Genomic DNA, 21,859 nt, shown 5'->3' with positions numbered 1-21,859 from the left:
GTCCAGACTGTTTATATCACAGAGGATTGTTTACACTGGGTACAATTGTAGAAAACCCTCAGCTGCGAGAAATATTAGGCCTAGGTCACACACACTTTTTTTTTGGCGCTGATCTTCACTCGTAAACCGCTTTTGGCGCTAATTTTTTAAGGGAAAAAAACCACCATCTCCTATTATGGAGTGGTTCCATTAATATCTAAGGGAGGCACGAATAAAACGCGCGTTTGTCTGCAGCGTTTTTGACGCAGTTTCTGCATTTGATTAATTTAAAAAACATCAAATAAAATATAGTGTGACGCAACATTTTTTTTTAAAAAGCGTAAAAAAAACGCTTGCATTTCAAAATCAGCCTCGAAAATCCTGAAGGAGCCTGACAAAAAACGATGTCTGAACTAAGCCTTGGGTCTGCAGGGGTTTTCAACACAAAAATGTTCACATTCACTGATCGCAAGCAGAGATCTTGAAGATGTTAAAGAATTAAAACATAAAGGCCTCATTTAGTGTCATGAGGGTACTGTAGAGGCGGAAAAAAGTAGCAAATTTAGGCACGTTTTTGCGACTTTCCCATTATTACAGGCACGAAAAGGGCCGTGGCTTTAAAAGGACCACCAAGGTCCGACGGATTTATTAACATTATTACGCCAGAAGGTGGCGTAAATTCTAGCGGATATATACGACTGCTCGGAGTGTCCGTAGATTTCAAAGTCAGGCGCACGGACAGCACAAGACGGACTTATAAATGACTCGCTTCTTACTACTTCGTCGCAGCCTCAGGTCAAATATCCCCATATTCTGCGTCCTTCTCTTCACCTCTCGGAAACGCGGCAGAGATTCTACTTCTTCTCTTATTTTTTCCTTTGTTCTATTTTTGTCTCCTGTTGATCACGAGATTGTAATTCACAAATCCCCAAATAGCAAAGCTGAGACAGATGCTTTAGGCGAAAAGTGCAGAAAAAAGGTTCTTGTGGATGTGGTCAGTACATACGGCGTCGAGCCTAGCTGTTTAACCCTTTCCATCCAGCATGTAGAAGACTGTTCACACATGCATTTAAATTTCGCGTCAAGGTTTCAGTCACTTTTGACTGCAAAAAAATAGCGCAGCATGTAAAACGATGAAATATCCCAGAAGCGATAGCGCAGATGTGAGCAGAGCCGTAATGGTGACCTACATTTTTGTATATGTATGCAGGCTGGGTATATATAGGCTCATTTGTATTATTTACTCCAGATTATAAATGAGTTAGTTCCTATGGGCACAAGGGACCTCATTTATCACAACTGTCTAAAAAAAAACAACTGGCCTTGTTGCCCATAGCAACCAATCACCGTGTAGCTTTCACTTTCAGTTTACTTCAACTGTACTGGAGAAATGAAAGCTGGATTGTGATTGGTTGCTATGGGCACAAGGCTAGTTTTTATCGTTAGACAGTTCTGATAAATGAGGCCCATGTTTGTTCAAATCTTGGCTGCCTGTCGCCACCATTAGAGGGTGGCCTGTATACAGCTGTATATGGCTCGTATTGATCTAAATAGGAGCTGCATGTAACGGGGCCCAGGCCACAGGCTGGGATCAATAGAGAGACTTAGCGACTACAGTAGTCCACTTAGGCTACATGCACCCGTTGCGTATTTTGCTGTAGAAAATACACACCAAAACCGCAGCAATACGCAGGAAATTCGCAAAAAAAAAAAACATGCACCTAATCGTGTGTCTTTTCGGTGCGGTTTTTACGTTTTGATGCGTTTTTCGCCGTGTTTTCGTGCTGCGAGTTTCAGCACTAGGTACATACAATACGGAAACGCAAGATAAATTGACATGCTGCGGATTTTAAAACATGCACCGCAGGTCAATTTCCATCCAGAAAAATACTGCAGCGTTTACATGCGATTTCATGAAATCTCATAGACTAAGCTGGTACTGTATTACACTGCGGATTTGCCACACGCTAATCCACGTGACCAAACCGCACGTAATACGCATTGTGTGCATTGAGAAACTGTCACAAACACGGGTGATATAACAAATCATCCCTTTAATGGAAATTTTCTTGCCATTTAACACAGTCTTTGTCAATGGGAACTTTTACACCGGTTGGTGGTGATGACGACTTCCCCCACTACCAATTCCTGCATACACCATAGGCCTGTTCAACTTGTCTTTCAGCGCCTCCAAAGCCACCTGGCGACTCGGCACTGCACGCCCTAAACTGTCTGTAAATCCGAGTGGTCGTGTAATGTCCGTGGCTGCGGGCTGTCAGCTCCAACCTCCCCCTGACAGCCGCGAGTCGGCAAGTGCTGGCCCCAGCCTCCTCCTCAGGAGACGCCAGCTCTCGCGTCCTCTCACCTCAGCCGGATCCCGTAGGGTGCGCGCGCACGCTCGTGCCCGCTCTTAAAGGGGCAGCGTGCGCACCGGACCACGTTGATGAACTTTGGCCCGTGAGTACCCTGGACTATAAGAGGGGTCCAGCCCCCTAGTTCTATGCCTGAGCGTTGTTGTGTTCCCTAGTTTGTCTATGTGATGGCCTCCTAGTGTGTTTCCTGTTCCAGTCCCTGTACCTATACCTGTTTCCAGTTCCTGTTCCTAGCAATCCATACATTCCTGGTCTAGCACGGAGCTGTGCCAAAGTCGTGCCGTGCTGCATCCACGTCTGACCTGCTTCACCTCGCATGACGTCTACCTGCTACCTAGTCCCAGCCGAGCCTGCCCTGCTGCTGTCTGAGCTGCCACAGGTACCTATAGAACTATAGACAATCACCAACTCCCTGTTGGCCAGCTGCCTTACTGCCAAGGCGGTACGGCCCAGTGGGTTCACAGACCCTTCGTGACAGGTCGACTGTTCCACCCACATCTCAGGAACAACAGACCCTCTTTCGACTACTGAAGAGCCTCCAAGTCTCTCTCTGATCACCGGTAAAATGCCCACCCCTTGGCACCAACATTCCCATTTTCTGATCTCATCTGGTGAGGCTCCACTCTCCTCTCCCAGACGCGCGACTACGTGCTTTGACTTGCGCCTCTTGGAGACTCCTGCACTACAGTACCTGGGACGTTCCTCAATATGGCATCCGGGAATGACATTGCCCGGAGCCGGTAATACCGAATACCCGTAGAGATTACCTTGTAATTAAAGATTTTCGCTCCAGAGGAAGTCATCGCCACCCGTTCACACATAAACACATATCACCACATGAACGTAATTAAACTACAGTGTTAACCCCTCTTACATGCAAACAGATCACCCAGTAGTGGTTGCAACAGGCAGCTGCAGGGGCGTAGCTGTAGGGGGTGCTGAAGATTCGGTGGAACCATGCCCTGATGTCTGAGGGGGCCCAAAAGCACCTTCTGCCCCATATGAGGAGACTAGTACTAGGAATGAAGTATGATAGTTGGGGGAGCCCTATTATAGCTTTTACATTGGGATTCAGGAGCTTCAAGTTATGCCCCTGGACAGCTAAGATGTCTTCGTTTACAGGACACAAAATCTAGCTGACGCAGCCAAACTTTTTTCAAATACCCTTTTAGGGCATTCTGAGAGGGGAGTCCCTCATTTGAGACCTCCAACATTTATTTGGAGAAGAGAGTGCGTACAATGAGCATTTTTCTCTCTGGAGGACACGGCCTGTCCGTGCATTACACGGACACACCATTAATTTCAATGTCGTTTTTCAGTTCTCCTGTGGAGGCGCTGTAGGGAAATTGAACACTTGCTTCCAGATGCCCCACAGATTAGAACTCCCAACAGCAGAACACCCTGTCATCAGCTTATTTTTGGGGGACCCTTCTTACAAAAAGGATTTGCCGAAAGCAGACAACCATTGACAAAATGTAGTTTCGAGGCAGAGAAGGAACAGTCACCCAGCTTTGACCGATGCCTCAATGACCTATTTGCTTAGGAATCTGTAAAAGTTGGGAGACAACCCTTTCAAGAGCCTTAATAGTGGCCATATTGGTAGTCCCCTTATGTAACTATGGAGTAGATTTTCTTAAAACCTGAGACTTTGACTCAAGGCCTTATTTATAAAGGGGAACCCCCCTTTAAAGGTGATTTTTATTTTTAGTAGGCAGTGACCCTCTTTGTGTTAAATACTTTTCTATGAGTTTCTCGGACATAAAACTGAAGTGGATTGCTGAAATATTTCTGCTTTTTTTCCTTGGCTATACTAGTAAATATTTCAGAAGACGGAGGTTCATACGGATAAATATAGCAACGGTGCGATGAAATGGCCTCCCCTGTGGCAGAGCTAGAAAATAGAGATTGTTCTATGTGAACGGGGCTGGGCATTCGGAGAGACCCAGTCAAAGAGATGTCGGTAGCAGCTGGTCTCATCGTAATCTCTTTTCTCCGGTTCTCTACCACTGTTTATGCTACAAAGGGTTAATTTAAATGAAAGGCTAAGCTCCGAGAGATTTACCAGCTAATCTCTACAAATAAATTGCTTTTGAATGCACCGTAGTATTAGCAGCCAATGGGTGTGCCCGATAGTGCCCCTTGGCAAATAGTTACAGGATGAACAAAATGCAGAATCGGCAATATTATTATTACAATAATAGATAGGAAACATTACAGTGTAAAAGGGTTAATTTACTTTGATAAATGCCCACGTGTCCTTTGCCAAGCCTGACCTGACGTAAGACAAGCTGCCAGTTTGGGGTACTATAAATCACTGTTTATTACAATACAATGATCTTTCAATCACACTAAATAGATGACCAGCTGATATAGGGGAAAAGCCCCTTGCGTTTGTCCGCTGCGTAAAAGTCGCAACACGTTCTATATCTCAGTGTTTTTCGCGCATCACGCACCCATTGAAGTCAATGGGTGCGTGAAAATCACGCATGCCCCACATGGAAGCACTTACGTGGGACAAGCGTTATTCGCGCAATAACAGTAAAAGATTGAATGTAAACAGAAAAGCACCACGTGCTTTTCTGTTTACAAACATCCAAACGGAGTGTCATAAAGATGGCGGCTGCGCGAAAAGCACGCAGCCGCGCATCTATATGAACAGGGCACACGGAGCTGTCAAGTGCCTTTTGCGCACGCAAAACGCCACGGTTTTTGCGTGCGCAAAAAGCTCACGTTCGTCTGAATCAGGCCTAATTGTCATAGCCAGGACTGACAATAAAAGATACAAGTGCTTTGTTATCTCTGTATTTATTTATATTTAATTAATGATATAGATATGAGAGAGATATGAGAGAGAGAGATATGAGAGAGAGAGAGATGAGAGAGAGAGAGATGAGAGAGAGAGATGAGAGAGAGAGATGAGAGAGAGAGAGATGAGAGAGAGAGAGATATGAGAGAGAGATGAGAGAGAGATAGGAGAGATAGAGATATGAGAGAGAGAGAGATAGGAGAGAGATATGAGAGAGAGATATGAGAGAGAGATATGAGAGAGAGATATGAGAGAGAGATATGAGAGAGAGAGAGATAGAAGAGAGAGAGATAGGAGAGAGAGAGATGAGAGAGAGATATGAGAGAGAGATATGAGAGAGAGAGAGATATGAGAGAGAGAGATAGAGATATGAGAGAGAGATATGAGAGAGAGAGAGAGAGAGAGATAGGAGAGAGAGAGATAGGAGAGATATGAGAGAGAGAGAGAGATAGGAGAGAGAGAGAGAGAGAAATAAGAGAGAGAGAGATAGGAGAGAGAGATATGAGATATGAGAGAGAGATATATGAGAGAGAGATATGAGAGAGATATGAGAGAGAGAGATATGAGAGAGAGAGAGATATGAGGGAGAGAGATATGAGAGAGAGAGAGAGATATGAGAGAGAGATATGAGAGAGAGATATGAGAGAGAGATATGAGAGAGAGAGATATGAGAGAGAGAGAGAGAGAGAGAGAGATATGAGAGAGATATGAGAGAGATATGAGAGAGAGAGATATGAGAGAGAGAGATATGAGAGAGAGAGATATGAGAGAGAGAGAGATATGAGAGAGAGAGATATGAGAGAGAGAGAGATATGAGAGAGAGAGATATATGAGAGAGAGAGAGATAGGAGAGAGAGATAGGAGAGAGAGATATGAGATATGGGAGAGAGAGATATGGGAGAGAGAGATATGAGAGAGAGAGAGAGAGATATGAGAGAGAGAGAGATATGAGAGAGAGAGATAGGAGAGCGAGATATGAGAGAGAGAGAGATATGGGAGAGAGAGATATGAGAGAGAGAGAGATATGAGAGAGATATGAGAGAGAGATATGAGAGAGAGAGCGATATGAGAGAGATATGAGAGAGAGAGAGATATGAGAGAGAGAGATATGAGAGAGAGAGATATGAGAGAGAGAGATATGAGAGAGAGAGATATGAGAGAGAGAGATAGATATGAGAGAGATAGGAGAGAGAGAGAGATATGAGAGAGAGAGATATGAGAGAGAGAGATATGAGAGAGAGATGAGAGAGAGATGAGAGATATAAAGATATTAGATAGATAGATTTATGTAGCAGGAACAGATGACAGAACACTGAACACATCTGTGTAGATGTTTGTGCTATAGTATAATATATAATAATATAACAGAAAATACATTTAACCCATCACGATCAGTTTGTAGGGAATTATAGGATTGGACGATCTCGCTCACAATCTTTTTGCTCTCATCACCTTTTATCCTTTCTAGATGTTTTACAGAGCAGAGGGGGAATGATCCCTTATCTGCTCCCTCACCGCTGGGATCCAGTCCACATCCACATTTATAAACAGCTGAAAGTGACAACCACCTTCCTGCTCCAGATACCTGCACAGAAAAGTTGTCACTTCCCTACCCCCACTCCTCTTGGCAGCTAACACAACATGCATTACTCAGCAGGGGGCGACACTGAGCACAGGAGAAAGCTTCTCCTATGATGACATTTTTGCTTCCCCTGGAGTTAAAATCAGAATTAAAAGGGAGTCAATATCTTGTACCGCCCCCCCCCCCCCCCCCCGAAGGAACGTCGGGGCTGGTGTGCCCCTCACCAGGTCTTGGAGGTTAAGTGCCCACTACCTTATTGTTTTGCACTTTTTGTAGCCACATCCCTAAACTTAGAAGTCCAGCACTTTTCATCTTCCAGAACTTGGATTAGTGGTGGGAATTCTAGATCCTTTCCCATGGGATTGGATGCCCTCCTATTAAGATGCCAGGAAACTGGCTGAAAATATGAGAAGCGAGCCAGGGCTAAGTCTCTCCCCGCAGACATGCCGCCCCTCCCTCACCGCACACACACACGCAGGCTGGCAGATTCCCTCTCATCTGGAGTTGCAGTCGTCTCCTGCAGACGCCAGCAGATGCTTCAGGGAGAGGGTGGCAGCCCGTGGGTACCACTCCAGGACACGCTCAGAGTTGTCTACATGAGGATGGTTACCCCTGGATCATAATGAGCTGCTGGGGGTAAGTCGTGGAGCTTGCCATTAACTCTCTACCTGCCCGTTGCAAAAATATTCACGTATATGATTTATTACATTCTAAAATGTTGAATTTATTTCCCATCCATATGTTTATTCTAGAGTGTTAGCTCTGAGGACAAGGGGCTTACAATGGGCAGCATATGCTTTTCTTTCTGCAGGCGGTATAGGATTGGGCTACTATTGCAGGGTTATATGTATATTCCTTGTATACTGCTCTGTTATCTATGGGGTGAGTTGGTGCAGGAGGGGGCACAGATGAACACTGCCAATGACTAGGAACAGCTTCCGCCAGGCTCAGGAGGAGGATCTGTAATCCCTGTTTATGGTAATGGATGGTCAGGATCTAATTTAATTTCAGAACGAGAGTTTATGATAGTGAATTTTTTTTGCATAGTTGTCTTTAGAGCTTGCAATCAAATCCAATTATTAGTGTATTTGCCTGTCCGTTAAGCATGATCACTTTGGTATCTATCTATCTATCTATCTATCTATCTATCTATCTATCTATCTATCTATCTATCTATCTATCTATCTATCTATCTATCTATCTATCATCTGCACAACACATTGGGGCCTTTCTCTTGAGACACAGAATAACACTTTTTTCTATTCTACCCCCAAACTCCGGTGCCCTTAGCTTATTATGCCTTGTCAATATGATAAATACAGAAGTATCAGAACTGAGTTTGTCATTTGGCATAATTCATAATGATATTTCAATGTGCAATCTGTGTTTTTACATAGGACTGCAGGTAAATATCTGCATCATCTTAAAGGGACATTGTCACTATGTAAGACTAGATGTCCTATGAAGCACAAGTTGTAGCACTACCTGATCCGGGTGCTACAACAAAGCATGACATATCTATCATTTCGGAGACCCTCTTGGCTGATTGACTGGGAGGGAGCACGTGGCACCTTTCTTAATATGATGATGTTGATTGAGCCATGTGATCCCTCTTGACCAATCAGCTAAGAGGGTCACTTAATTTATATTAACACCTTCTGTCTTGGTTTTCTTAGGGTAAGTTTACATGTTACCGTTAAGGCACTTGGTATGTATTGTAATACTGAAGTACAATTTTTTTTGGTTGTGGGAGACCAGTTCTTGTAGAACTAAAAGTCCCAGCATGTCTTGGCAGTCAGGGGGCAGCATGGCCTAGTCCTATGTTGCCGTAGCTTGCAGTAGACAATGATTTTTTTATGATTTTAATTAGTCTCAGACTGGGTAGGTGGCAAGCACTGTAATAGACCTGCAAACAGTCCCATACTGGGCCACAAAAGGGGCTGGTTAATGCTAATTTACTCAAAAGCAGTTTTGGGTGTGGTCCTGGACATTATGTGGGGTTTGGCTTTAATGTCCCACGATTTGGGATGCTTATGTTGGGAAGTATGGTGTACTCTTGTCACACAGCTCCCAATCTAACTTATACCTGAAATGTTTTATCAAAGAAGCTGTAGATGTTGCAGATTTTTGGACTATAAATGTGAATTTTCTCCATCCATAAGAGGACGGAATCTCCCTGGTGTGATGTTATATCTGTGCTGTGTGGCCTCAGCCAATCAGATGTCTCCCCCTGCTGCTCCCTCTACCCTCTCACAGCATGCACTCGCGCACACCGGCTGTGTCATAGAGACTGCAGCTGCATCCCCCTCCTTCCTCCATGTCTACTATGTAATAGTAGAGAAGATGCCACTTTCCTCTTATTAGATATATTATATTTAAAATATTTGCATGCACATGTAATATATCCAAAAACAAAAATGTAACAAGAGGTTCCCATTAACCCCTATCTAGTCTAATATATAATAGGGCATTGCTTAAAGGGGATGTACAGGATTATAAAATCATGGCTGCTTTCTTCTAGAAACAGCGCCACACCTGTTCATGGGTTGTGTCTGAAATTGCAACACAGCTCCTTTGAAGCGAATAGGGCTGCAATACCAGACACAGCCTGTGGACAGGTGTAGCACTGTTTGTTGTAGAAAATAGCCGTTTTTTTAATTTTTTTTATTTTAGCCATAGATGTATATCCTAGTATAGATGCAAGTTTACAGTAATATCAGCTTTCCCAACATTGCTGCTGTTTACGGACACATTCACCTATGATGACCCAATTTCGGCCAATGTGTTTAGAACACAAATCATAAAAACGTAAGGAATGCTGGCGGCCGAGGATTGTTAACTGCAGACTCCGTAATGAAGACAAAAAGATAATCTGAATAAATACGCCTGTGGCAAAAACACTTTGCATTTAATTATTTTTTTATTTCCCTTTTGTGCCACATCAACCTGCTCTCCCGTAATATATTCTATTGCCTGATTTGACCCTGAAATAATAATGACGCAGCCTTAAAGGGAATGTGCGTCCTTGAACACATTTTTTTTTGTTCTTTTTAAAATCTAAATTGGTTCAAAATTCTGCGGTAATTAGTTTCATAATATATCTTTTTATGATGGTCGAAGCTTTGTTTTTCTGATCCAAAGCTCCAAAGCCGCTGTATAAACATAGGAGGAAAGTTAGCAACATCCCTGCGCCGTTTTCTGGCTTAGAAATGATGCAAATGACCCAAAATTTACAAAAATTTCGACTTTTGGGTAGTTTCCCCTTCTCTCGACACCGTTTAAAAAAGTGGGTAGAGCTTAGCAATGTGCGCCGACGTATTTACTATAGTTTACGACAGAAACTGATGTAAATTATAGCGGAATTCTACGGCAGCTCCTGGATGTTGTAGAATTCATTTAGTGTCAAACAGCCAAACATGCCAAAAATGTACAAATTTGGCACAAATTTGACGCATTTTGCTCTAGATTATATTTTAATAAGACTGGCGTAGTCTTAATACATCTCCCCCATAGACATTAATTATAAAATTATGGCTCTCTGCAGCCACCACTAGAGGGAGCTTACCGAATACTATTTACATATTGTACTCAATAATAGCACAGTATACAGTAAGCGCCCCCTAGTGGTGGTTGCTGCCAGTTTATTATTTATTAACTGTCTCTATAGAGGATTTTGAGCTCTGTATGAGAAAAATTTTGCTCTGACCAGTATAAAGATATGTTAAGAAATTAATCAGCACAGAAATTTAGACCTAAAAATGACATGGTCTAAAAAAAACACATTCACTTTAAAGGGGTTCTCTGCTATGGAAAATGCCTACTTGTTAGAAGGGTCCCTTGACAATAAGCAGACCACAAAGGGTCCCCCTGCTGGAGCCCCCAGCGATCAGCTGTAATCCGTGGGAAAATATTGCAGTAAGTTAAACATTTTCCTGCAGCGCCACCACAGGTGAAATTAAGCATTACACAGTGTCCATTAATTGTCTGTGTAATATACAACAGGTCCTCCAGAGCTCGAGATGAGGACCCAAAAAAAGGACCCCGCTTTATTAACTTGGGTTTGGGATTAAAATGTGCTTTCTAGAGTTTCGATCCCCTTTATGTTTGTGCTGCATGAAGATTATTCCAGTATAAGACAATCACATTATTCAAATCCCGCAATGCAACTTTATTTACTTGATTCGAGTCAACTTTTTTGTTTTCGGATCCTAAATGCCTCCATGTATATGGTAGAAGGGGGTATATGGACATTATGTGGTAGGAGGGGGTCTTTAAACCTGCCCAGTCCAGTCTTTTGCCTCATCACCCTATGACTCCTGGGTAGAGTTCAGCTGACAGCGGGTAATTGGCAATTCAACGGGTTCACGCTTTGTCTCTGTGATGCTGAGGACTGTCTATTTTCACTCTGGGCCATTTGAGTCTCCTGAAGGTAAATTGCTCATGACAGAGGAGACGAGGTAAACGGCATCAAGGACAAGGCAGGGATTATGGGGGACAGAAATCTCTTTGAGGTTAAATAATTCTTATTCATTGTTATATACTCATAATCCACCTACTTACTGTTATACTGTTTATGTTCTTTTGCTATGCTTCATTCGATGTTCTAATGGACACTAGGGGGCGCCAGACTACACTGGAGAGTCATTTACTGGATTAGTTTTTCCATCCTATATTGATGTATTTGATCCCTTTTTCTGCCTACTTGACTGAGCACTCAAGAATTGACATTATATCGAATGTGTTGGTTACCGAGGGAGGAAGTATTGCTATGCAGCTGTGCAGGGCACTGATAAGGAACAACCTCTTTATTATTTTATTTATGAATATTTTCCATGTTCCCAGGGATTCGCCCTTAAATGCTGGGACACCATTCCATTTTTAGGTTTACAATTCTGTATTGAATGTAATAATATATCTTCATAGGGAAGTTCTGCTTCTCTGTCTTGGTCAATGGTATAATATCTGATGCATCCACCCACCACTAGGGGGGGCTAAACGCATCGAATTTTGGACTTAAAAACGGAATGGTGAACATTTACTTTACAGACAGTCAGATAGATAGATAAATAAGAGAGAGATCGATATTAAACATACGAGAGATAGTAGATAGATATCATACCTCCCAATTTTTAACAATTGTAAAGAAGGAGAACTTCTGCAGCGAACGCTTAATCTTGCCCAATACCTGTCCATATATATCCAGTTCCCTTTGTGCCCCCACACAGTAATAGTGTCCTCCTTTGGGTAACAAACAGTAATAGTTCTCCTGTGTGCCCCCACACTTTTATAGTGCCCTGTTTGGCACACAGTAATAGTATCCCCACACAGTGATGATAACTCCTTAGTGGCTCTCCCAGTAATGATGTCCCTTAGTGCCCCCACATAGTATCATTCCCCCATAGTTCACACACACACACACACACACACACACACACACACACACACACACACACATTCTAATGCCTTTATATTTCATCCCCACACATTATATCATTATATGCCCCCATAGTACCTACTAAAAATAATAAAATAAATACTCACCTAGCCCCGTTGCCAATGGAGGAGATTCCTCTTCAGGTCTTCTCCGGTCCGGTCTGTGCTGTATGTGGGTAGGCGCAGGCAGGAATGATGATGTCACTGGATCGCGCCTGCCTGTGCCCAGCCATTCTCGGCAGGCGTCACAAAGGTGAGTGGTGGAGCAGGGTGCTGCCGGCTCCCTGCTGCCCCATTGTATTCAACTATATCTGTGTCCTGGGGATGCAGATACAGTTGAAACCGGGATATGACACCTGCCTCTCGGGACAGAGAGACATCGCAGCAATCCGGGACTGCCCCGCTAGAGCTGGGGCGGTTGGGAAGCGTATAGATAGAGAAATAGATAGATATTAGGAGATAGATAAATATTTTGTTTTGTTGCGGGTCCCTATGATTTCTCTGAACGTCCCCAGAAGGATAGATAATAAATATGGGCTATAGATTATACACACACATATATATATATATATATATATATATATATATATATATATATATATATATATATATATAATGTGTGTGTGCCTAATATCTGAAATCTGGTGTACTTATCCCTGTCTAGTGAGTAAAGCCATATGCCAGTTATCAGCTGCATGTTCACCACCTGCAGACAGACTGATGGTGCAGACATTTGCCAAGTCGTGTCTCCCTGCTGTACAAAAATCTGCCAGGGCCCTCGCTGTTAATCTCTCATGTTTTGCATCTGTAGTAGAATAAAAAATGAGGAGCTGTTATTGTCGTGAAATGTCTGTGGGTGTCTGGTTGTGGGTACTTGTCAGTGTGTTTTTGTGTTAACCTCTCCAGTGCCACGTTGCAGAGAGACTCGCCCGTGGGCACAGATTCAGTTAGAGCCAGGGTATATGATCCAGGCTCCAGCAGAATGCGGAGGTGGATTGATTTGTAGGCCACTCGGGTAAAATTATTACCTGCTGATGCTGGTAGGTAAAACATCTTACCATCTGCCACGTTAAACTGTACAATCTGCCAATTCGGAGGTCTTTTTGTCTAATTTTTTGAATTTTATAATTATTGTAGTTTACGGGTTCATTTATTCTGTAGTCCGGGCTTGATTCAAGTTGAGCAACTTTTATTTCCTTTATTGGAACCAATGAAACTTGGCGTTACTGTTTCCCAATTGTCATGTGGCAGGGTGCTGTCCATGGCTTTTATGAGGGGTAACGATTGGGCACCAATGTTTCCATATGCAAAAGTTGCAGTCAGCAGGAACTTTTTGCAGCAGTCTTGTTGGGGCATCCATACATTAGGCAGCCATTCCATTAGACGTGACCAATGGGTAGAACTTAATGAACTGTTGTTATTGTGAACCCAATGTCACTGTGTAGCCCTGGCCTACGCTGGCGGGACTAACTGACCCTATTATTATACCATTGTGCTATGTATGTCGGTAAGCAAATATGGACACCTTGGGCTACTTATGAGGGAACTTTTTTAGAAGCCATATTGGTTGTCGCCTAATGTTCTCAGAAGAAGATTTAACAAATGGCAAAATAGAGGTTGACAGAAGAGGACGATTGAAGGATTTACACTTTCCCTTTTTTTTTTATTTTAGAGGGAAACACATTCTCATAAATTACGATATTCTAAATAGTAGTTTAACCCCAGAACCCCTCGTGTGTGTAAATTATGTATTGTATTAGTTTATTTAACTATATAAAGTACACAGTCCCCCTGCACATTTGTGTCTAACGTGTGACTGTCCCTTTTAGGGCTGTTGGCGGAGCTGATATCAGTGTGCTGTTCATTAGCACCCTCTGTCTGAGCTTGTTCCTGCTCCACAGGCTGATAATACATTATCTGATAACCTATAATCTGCCGGGATTACACTTCCGTTTTTTGCATATATATATGACGGCTGTGTCGGCTTCTGCTGAAAACTAGGACAGACACTTCTGAGTCCCTGCTGGTTGGGGAACTACAAAACTCCCGAAGCAAATTATTACAAATTTATCAAAATGTCACACAATAAATTTGACTAAACTCACTATCTCTATCTCCTTCCTACACCACCACATGGTCGGCAGGCATATACACTAATATTTTTTGTCAAAAATTGTGCACCTCTTTACTAAATTTACACAATTTACTATTCCTCTTAGCCAGATCCTCTTTTCTAGAATCGATGTAGGCGGAAAAAAAGTGTCTAAAACATAATATATTTGACGCACTCCATGCATTCAATTTTTTTGCAACATTTTGCTCAAAATATATTACACCATGTAATTTTGCGTTGGCGCCTCCGTTATAAATTTTACGAGAAAGAGAGATGTCGGTCACCTCGGTAGGACCTTATGGACCCCGGGTATATGTTGTGCGACGGATCCAGCTATACTTTGTGATTTCCATTAGAAATTAAAACCACAAAGCAAGTGCGTTATAAATCTGGTGAAATTTGCGACATTTTCACCATTTCATGGGCAGAGCTAATGATAAATCTCCCCCATTTATCTTAAATTTCTGACAGAAATGCCTTTTTGCTCATAGCAACCAATCGCAATGCAGCTTTCATTTTTCCAGAGCAGTTTATGAAATGTAAACTGAGCTCTGATTGGTTGCTATGGGCAACAAGGCCAGTTGTTTTGTTTTTTTGACAGTTTTGTTAAATGAAGCCCAATTTGGAAAGAGTCTGTCCATTTTCATAGACCCTTGGGCCCCCGTATGTGGTGTATCAGCTTTACTAAGTGCCCCCACTTCCTTGTCGTTTTATTCAGTTTTAGGACACCTTCAGTATGTATAAGGAAACTAGGCTAAAATGAAGAAACTAGGTTAGTGAGGAACAATACTGAATGACATATTTAAGAGAGTGTTTCGCACTCAAACTCATCGTAACGAGGCCAAAATAAAGAGCCTCCATCACCGGTATAAGAGTTATAATGTAGATAATGTAGCTTTTAATAGATTTCAGTAATTTTTCTTACATTTTAAGTGTCCCGTTTGCATATGCCGTAGGATTCCTAATTGGGGAGAATATGTGACACCAAACAGTGGCACACGGGGTACCTACCCGTCCATATAAGAGACGTATATGGGCGCTTTGCAAAAGAAAAGAAGAAACTACCACTTATATGGGGAGAAAATCTATACTTCAATAGTCGGCTTAACGGGTTTTCCTATATCTGAATGAGTCTATGGGGTGGAGCTTGTAGACTCTTTCACTGATTGCATTGTCCAATCACAGTCTCTGTTGCTCAGCAGTATATGTGAGGTCACATTAGGCCAATCCGCTGTTGAGGCAGCTGCTCAATTGTGAATCCCTAAGAGTGCAAGGCTGAGGTCCCTAGTGAATATTGTATTGTTATTAACAGTCTATGATCTGTAGAGGCTAGAGCCCCCACGGCGCCGTATACGAGTGGCGGTAAAATCATGGGATTAATGCGTCTGTGCTGTGCATAGATATGGAAGTGGGGGAAACATCCTTGCAGAACTGGGCAGATTTGACTTTCAGGAGGCTGTTAAAGCTTTCTGACTACCCCTAATAGGATGTAATGGAATCCATATTGGTCGCCAAACCGTAATGACTGAATAGAGTTTATAACAACTTGACCTAAGAGACTCAAGGACTTACACTTACATCTCTAAAGGGGTTGTATGAGATTAGAAAAACTTTGCTGCTTCCTTCCAGCAACAGCGCCACTCTTTTCCATGGGTTGTGTCTGGTATTGCAGCTCAGTTCCATTCTGGTAAATAAAGCTGAGCTGCAATACCAAACACAGCCTATGGACAAGAGTGGCGCTCTTGCTGGAAGAAAGCAGCCATGTTTTTCTAATCTCATACAACCCTTTTAATGATCTCCGACTCTAGGACTTTCCAGTTATAACTTGAGTTTCTTTTTTTCCTTTTAAATTAATCATTATTTCAGGGTTTTAGTATTAAATGGAAAATCGGCATCAGGAAGGGTTGTACTTTCCGGCTCAGGATTGACTTTCCTTTCTCTCATTGAGGACTTTACTTGAATGGATATTTGGGTAATCAATAGATAACTCTCCGGTGCAGTCTGCCATCAAACATCCTCACTAATGTGACCTTCTGTGCTGTCGTGTGGCAGGCTCCCTGGGAATCTTCAGTTACAGGAGGGCTGCGTACACCACCGATCCTCTCCATGGCTCTTAATGTAAAACATTGGCAAAAGACTATGTATCCCAGACTCCTCAAATACAGATATCTACAGTATAATATAAAACTCTGTAAAACTAGTTAAACCTTAAATATCAGTAATGGTGTCCAGCTCAGTAATTTCATTAATAGGGGGCGCCATTTTTAAGAAGCAAAGTACTAAAAAAATGAAATAAATGGGCTCCTCTGCTGACATCATAAGAGTTCCCTATGGACATATGGATCCTAATCAGAACTGCATTTCTATTCCCACTTTAATAGGCACTGCCAATGTGATCAGTGAGCGAGGAAAATGGGCCACAGTGCTTCAGTCTAGCCTTACACAATGGATTTTTCCTCGCATAAAATCTGTTGCGGATTTGCGAGAGAAACCGCAGCAGAAATCTGGGGCTGACCGTATGGGCTTAATGTGCGTGTGGTTAACTGATGTGGTTTTTATACAAAATTTGCGTCAAGAAGGGACATTCAATGCGGATTTCGTTGCTGTTATTCACGCGGATTCCGCTGCGGAATCCACAACAAAATTTCATTGTGTGCACGTGCCCCTAGGAGGTAGGGAACCACATAATAATTTCCAACAGCGTCCTAGTGTATTGGAGGCTCCCATAAGACTTGCCCCTTTGTCAATTAGCATAGGAGCCCAACAAAAAGTACCAGCGAGCTACGCTGTTTCCTTCTTCATGGTTGGAAATCACACGCTTCAGCCGCAACACAGAGCCGTTGAACGGGGTATAGGGGGCCCCGTTCTAGAGATAGGTGCGGGTCCCAGAGGTGGGACCCGCATCCATCTGACATTTATGACATATCCTGTGGATATGTCATAAGTGTCCCTGATGAGAAAAACTCTTTTAAGGGCAATCACACCTGAGTATTTGTTCTTCGAGGGGAGTTAGACTTTTGCGCAATGTTGGCTGGGACCATAGGATATCATTGATTTAGTTAGAGAAAAACACATATATATTCTCAGCCTGTATCTGCTGGATCTCAGATCTGGGATGGTGTCCAGGTTTCGTTTTACGCTGGTATAATCTCCCCAGAGGAGCTGAGTTAGAAGCAGAATCGAGGTCAGGCAGGAGAGCTTGTTATTTTTAGGTAACAAATGGTTGGAGATGGATAACATGATCCGAAAACTTAAAAAAAACAAAAAACGAGAGAAAACAAGACTTCTGTACACACATCTCTGCTCTCTGTGGATTGTGTATGGAGGTCTATGGAGAGCAGCTCTAGTGTTGTATCCATCATTAAAGGGTTCTCTTCTATAGATAAATCCTACTTCTTAAAAGGGTCAACAAGCTCTTTACAAAGTGTCCCCCTGCTGTGACCTCCAGCGATCAGCTGTGATCCGTGGGGAAACCTGGCAGTAAGTGTTTTATTTCTCTGCAGCGCCACCACAGGTAATATGAAGCATTACACAGTGGCCATTCATATCAGTGGGTTGTCTCTGTAAAACAGGACAGGTCAGGTCCTCCAGAGCGTGAGACGCTCTTTGTAACCGCTCTGCACTCTATACAAGAGATGCGGATCTGCCTATACATGGAGCGATATATCCCAGGCACCTATATCATGGCATATATAAAAAATTGGGTGACAGCACCCAGTGTAATGGCAGCAGCCATATTTTTTGTCATTTAGCTTTCCCAGAAACAGACCAGGACAATTTACAGGTGAATTTTTTTTAGAAGGAAATACTCGTAGGCGTAACTACAGCCATAACAGCTGAGGGGGCGCACTCAGGTGTAAAAATAGTGCCGCTTAGAAGAAGCAGTCAGACAGCCATAGAGTTAAATTATAAGATTCTTTCTTCCTTTAGCCACCACTAGGGGGAGCTCCTTACAGATAAAAAAAAACCTAATATTGCGTTTTATAGAAGCCAACTCCCCCTAGTGGTGCATGTAGGTAGCCATAAATTTAAAGACGCACTCTTTTTTTTTTTAGTTTGAAAAGTGCAGGGCAGTCTGCTGTATTGGCTTACCTGGTGCTGTATTTCATGGGACTCCGTTCTGGGCAGAAGTTGGGTCACATATTCTTCATTCTGACTCCCTGTATTCTACAAAGTCTGTTGTAGGGACCGGTAGTCAGTCTCTCATTGCAAGTCTATAAGAGCCTTGAGGCATTTTCCGTCTCTACCATAGGTGACTGGTCCTGACCCTTTTACTTCCAGCACCCGTTATCATTAACATATGAATACCCAAATGCAAGTATTAGGTATTTATATGTTATCAGATCACTGTATTTGGATTCTCATCTGTTAAAGGGGTATTCCATCCGACAACATTTATCACCTTTAAATTGGATTGATGATAAATGTTAGATTGGGGGGGGGGGGTCCTATTCCTGGGACCCCCTTCAATTTCTAGAACACAGGATCTCATTTTCCCATCTCCTACCACCAGCCTGACCGCGCTGAGGAGTTTATGGATTGGCGGTCGTGCATTCACACTGCCTCTCTATACTACTCTATGGCAGTACCGGAAGCAGCTGAGTAAGGTTGGACCCCCACGATCCAGTGAATAGGTGGTAAATATTATTGGCTGGAATACCCATTTAATGAGTACCAGGAACTCCGCTGTTCTGGGTATTCTCAAAGTATTTTATAAGATTTGGTAGCAACAGCCAACCTGCTTGTTGATGGTTTCCATGTATTAATAGGAGATATTTTGAACATGCAGCAAAAGCAAATTGAATAATGTGAATCCTAAGGGTCAATCACAGGTGGAGTTCTCCTTTAACCTCTTGGCATCATGAAAATAATTAGAGGATGCCCTTGGCATTACAAGGTAAGAGAGGGTTAATAGGAGCCGTCATCACTGCCTGTGTAAACTCCCTCTCTCTACTTCCCACCATTTATTGCAATGACTTAGCTGGGTTCCTGTGGGCATTCTTTGTGATTGAGGTTTCGCAGCCAGCTCATTACCAGCGGCATCCCATGGGTTTCCAGCACAAGTGAAGGAGGGGCAGGACACCAGGGACAGATAAGACATCAGATCTGAGCAGGAACCGCGTCTTCAGTACCAGGGACAGCGGCAAAGACACGGCAGGATTGGTGGCACTGTGACTGGTGTAAGTGACCTTGACTCTGACCAGCTGTGGTCACACTTGTCAATCGCCTGGCATCTGATGGTGCCAACCTGACTGAACATGGGCAAACATCGCGGTTTTTCCAGGCATTTCCGGTAAGTTAATCTAGCGAAGGTGTAAAGGGTTTCCAATATTAGAATATAATGACAAACCTTGTAGGTTCCCAATACCCAGTTATTGCATTGGGGTGGCAATGGGACCCATCTGTCATTGAAAAGTTGTCATATGGGTTTTAACTGGCGGACCACCACTGACCTGACAAGACTGTTATCAGAAAACTGTGTTGGCCGAGGATATATAGCTGATATAAACCTGGGGGGGGGGGGGGGGGGGGGGGGTGTATGATGCGTCTTAGAGAGGCAGTTGATGAATGAACAATAGAAATGGTGCTAAATTTTGGGCACCACCGAGATTTTTCAAAAGGTCTTATCTATATAAAAAAAGTTACAAAAATGTACGAGAGCAAAAAAAACTGTCCTAAGGGACGTATCGCTCATATTCCCCATACAGCGTCAGGCGTTCTTGTGTGTCAATGATGCGGATACGTCTCCCTTTTCTTGGAATGGATGAAAGTTCCTGTAAGACCTTTTTTTTTTTTTTTTAGGCTCCTTCGCAGTCACCGCATTCTCAGTAAGGAACCTCAAAGATATTTAACTAGTGAAACCCGTGGTAGTAACCTCTTATTCACTCTTAATACGGATTGGTGGGGTACACATCCCTAATATGGCAACCGATAATGATACGACCCATAGAGAACTTCTGTGCTTCCGATTTTATAAGTCTGCGGGAAAAAAATGGTGCCATGTCCATCGCATGATATATTACAGAGGATTGCTTGTAGGAGAGAAAATGGTGCCCCCTAGAGTACGGGTTGATAATACAGATCAGTAGGGACTCTGTCTTCCACTGTGTAAGGCAGCAATGACATGTGCATGGACCCTTATCATTCTTTAAACCTCATACTCAAATTTACTCAAGCTTACACCGAGTCCTATGCTTATATTTACTTGTAATTACAATCACTCTTATACTTACACTCACAACTCACTCATACTCCCTCACAATCATGCTTGTACTCACACTGATTCAGTCATTCATTCGTATTATTCTCACACTCCCTCATACCCTAATACATATACAATCATACATTGCTCACAATCACACTTATCCCCACACTCACTTACAACTCGCTGTTACACTCAGACACTCACTCACAATCATGTTTGTACTCACTGATAGTCATTCATACTTACTAATATTTGCACATTCACTCGTACTCTGACACAATCATACATTGCTCACACTCACTAACACTTCATACTCACACTCACAACTCCCTGTTACACTCATACTCATACACTCATTCACAATGATGCTTGTACTCACACCGATAATCATTCATTCTAACTAATATTTCCACAGTCTTTCTGATACGTACCCTGATACGTATACAATTATACATTGCTCACACTCACAATCACCTCGCACTCACTCATAACTCGCCGTTATACTCATACCCTCACTCACGACCATGCTTTTACTCACAACCATAGTCATTCAGTCTTACTGTTATATTCACGCTCACTTGTACCCAGATACGTACACATTCATACGTTGCTCACAATCACACTTATACTCCACATTCGCTCATAACTCGCTGTTACACTCATACTCACTCATACAATCACTCACAATCATGCTTGTACACACACTGATAGTCATTCACTCTTATCCTCACACTCACTCATACCCTGATACATATACAATCATGCATTGCTTACAATCACACTCGCTCACAACTCGCTGTTACACTCATACACTCACTCACAATCATGATTGTACTCACACCGATAGTCATTCATTCTTACTAATATTTTCATACTCACTCGTACTCTGATGCGTATACAATCCTACATTGCTCACAATCACTTTATACTCACCCTCACTAACATCTCGCTGTTACACTCATACTCACTCACAATCATGATTGTACTCACACCGATAGTCATTCACTCTTATTATTCTCACACTCACTCACACCTTGATACATATACAATCATACATTGCTCACAATCATACTCATACTTCCATCATCTGTTCCCCGACTTCACTCCTCACTCCCCGGCAATAACATTCCTCGTTCTCCTCTGCCCAATTTTAAGCCATGCCCAAGCACATCTCAGTAGAGGCTTCTTTTAAATCAATTGATTTCCCCTTGCGTGAAGTCGTTGAATATCCGATTCATCTATTTTCTAGTTATCTCGTTCTCCTACAGGCAGCAGAACCCGAGTGACAACCAGCAATGATAGCGGTTGTGGATAGCATAGGTGTGCTATTACATACCTCCCTACTCACTCTCCTCTACTGCTCTCCTAC

The 21,859-nt window shown here is 42.7% G+C and overlaps 1 protein-coding gene across 3 annotated transcripts in view; it reads left to right on the top strand.

The window, feature by feature from the left end:
• Positions 1–21,859, top strand: part of GRID2IP (Grid2 interacting protein) — a 64,776-nt gene that overhangs the window by 7,384 nt on the left and 35,533 nt on the right. Inside the window, exon 1 of one of the 3 annotated variants that reach the window (XM_075830522.1) lies at positions 7,239–7,375. The exons of 1 other annotated variant lie outside the window; for it this stretch is intronic. In XM_075830522.1, the coding sequence (XP_075686637.1) occupies positions 7,362–7,375 (14 nt within the window). In that variant the 5' untranslated portion in view covers positions 7,239–7,361. Of the gene's footprint in view, positions 1–7,238; positions 7,376–19,323; positions 19,579–21,859 lie in introns of those variants that run through there. One more of the 3 variants, XM_075830521.1, reaches the window with a different exon arrangement.

This window comes from Rhinoderma darwinii, chromosome 6, assembly GCF_050947455.1.
Source record: "Rhinoderma darwinii isolate aRhiDar2 chromosome 6, aRhiDar2.hap1, whole genome shotgun sequence".
Taxonomy (NCBI): domain Eukaryota; kingdom Metazoa; phylum Chordata; class Amphibia; order Anura; family Rhinodermatidae; genus Rhinoderma; species Rhinoderma darwinii.
The sequence above is the reverse complement of the archived record's forward strand: the minus strand, read 5'-3'. Positions and strand labels throughout refer to the sequence as shown.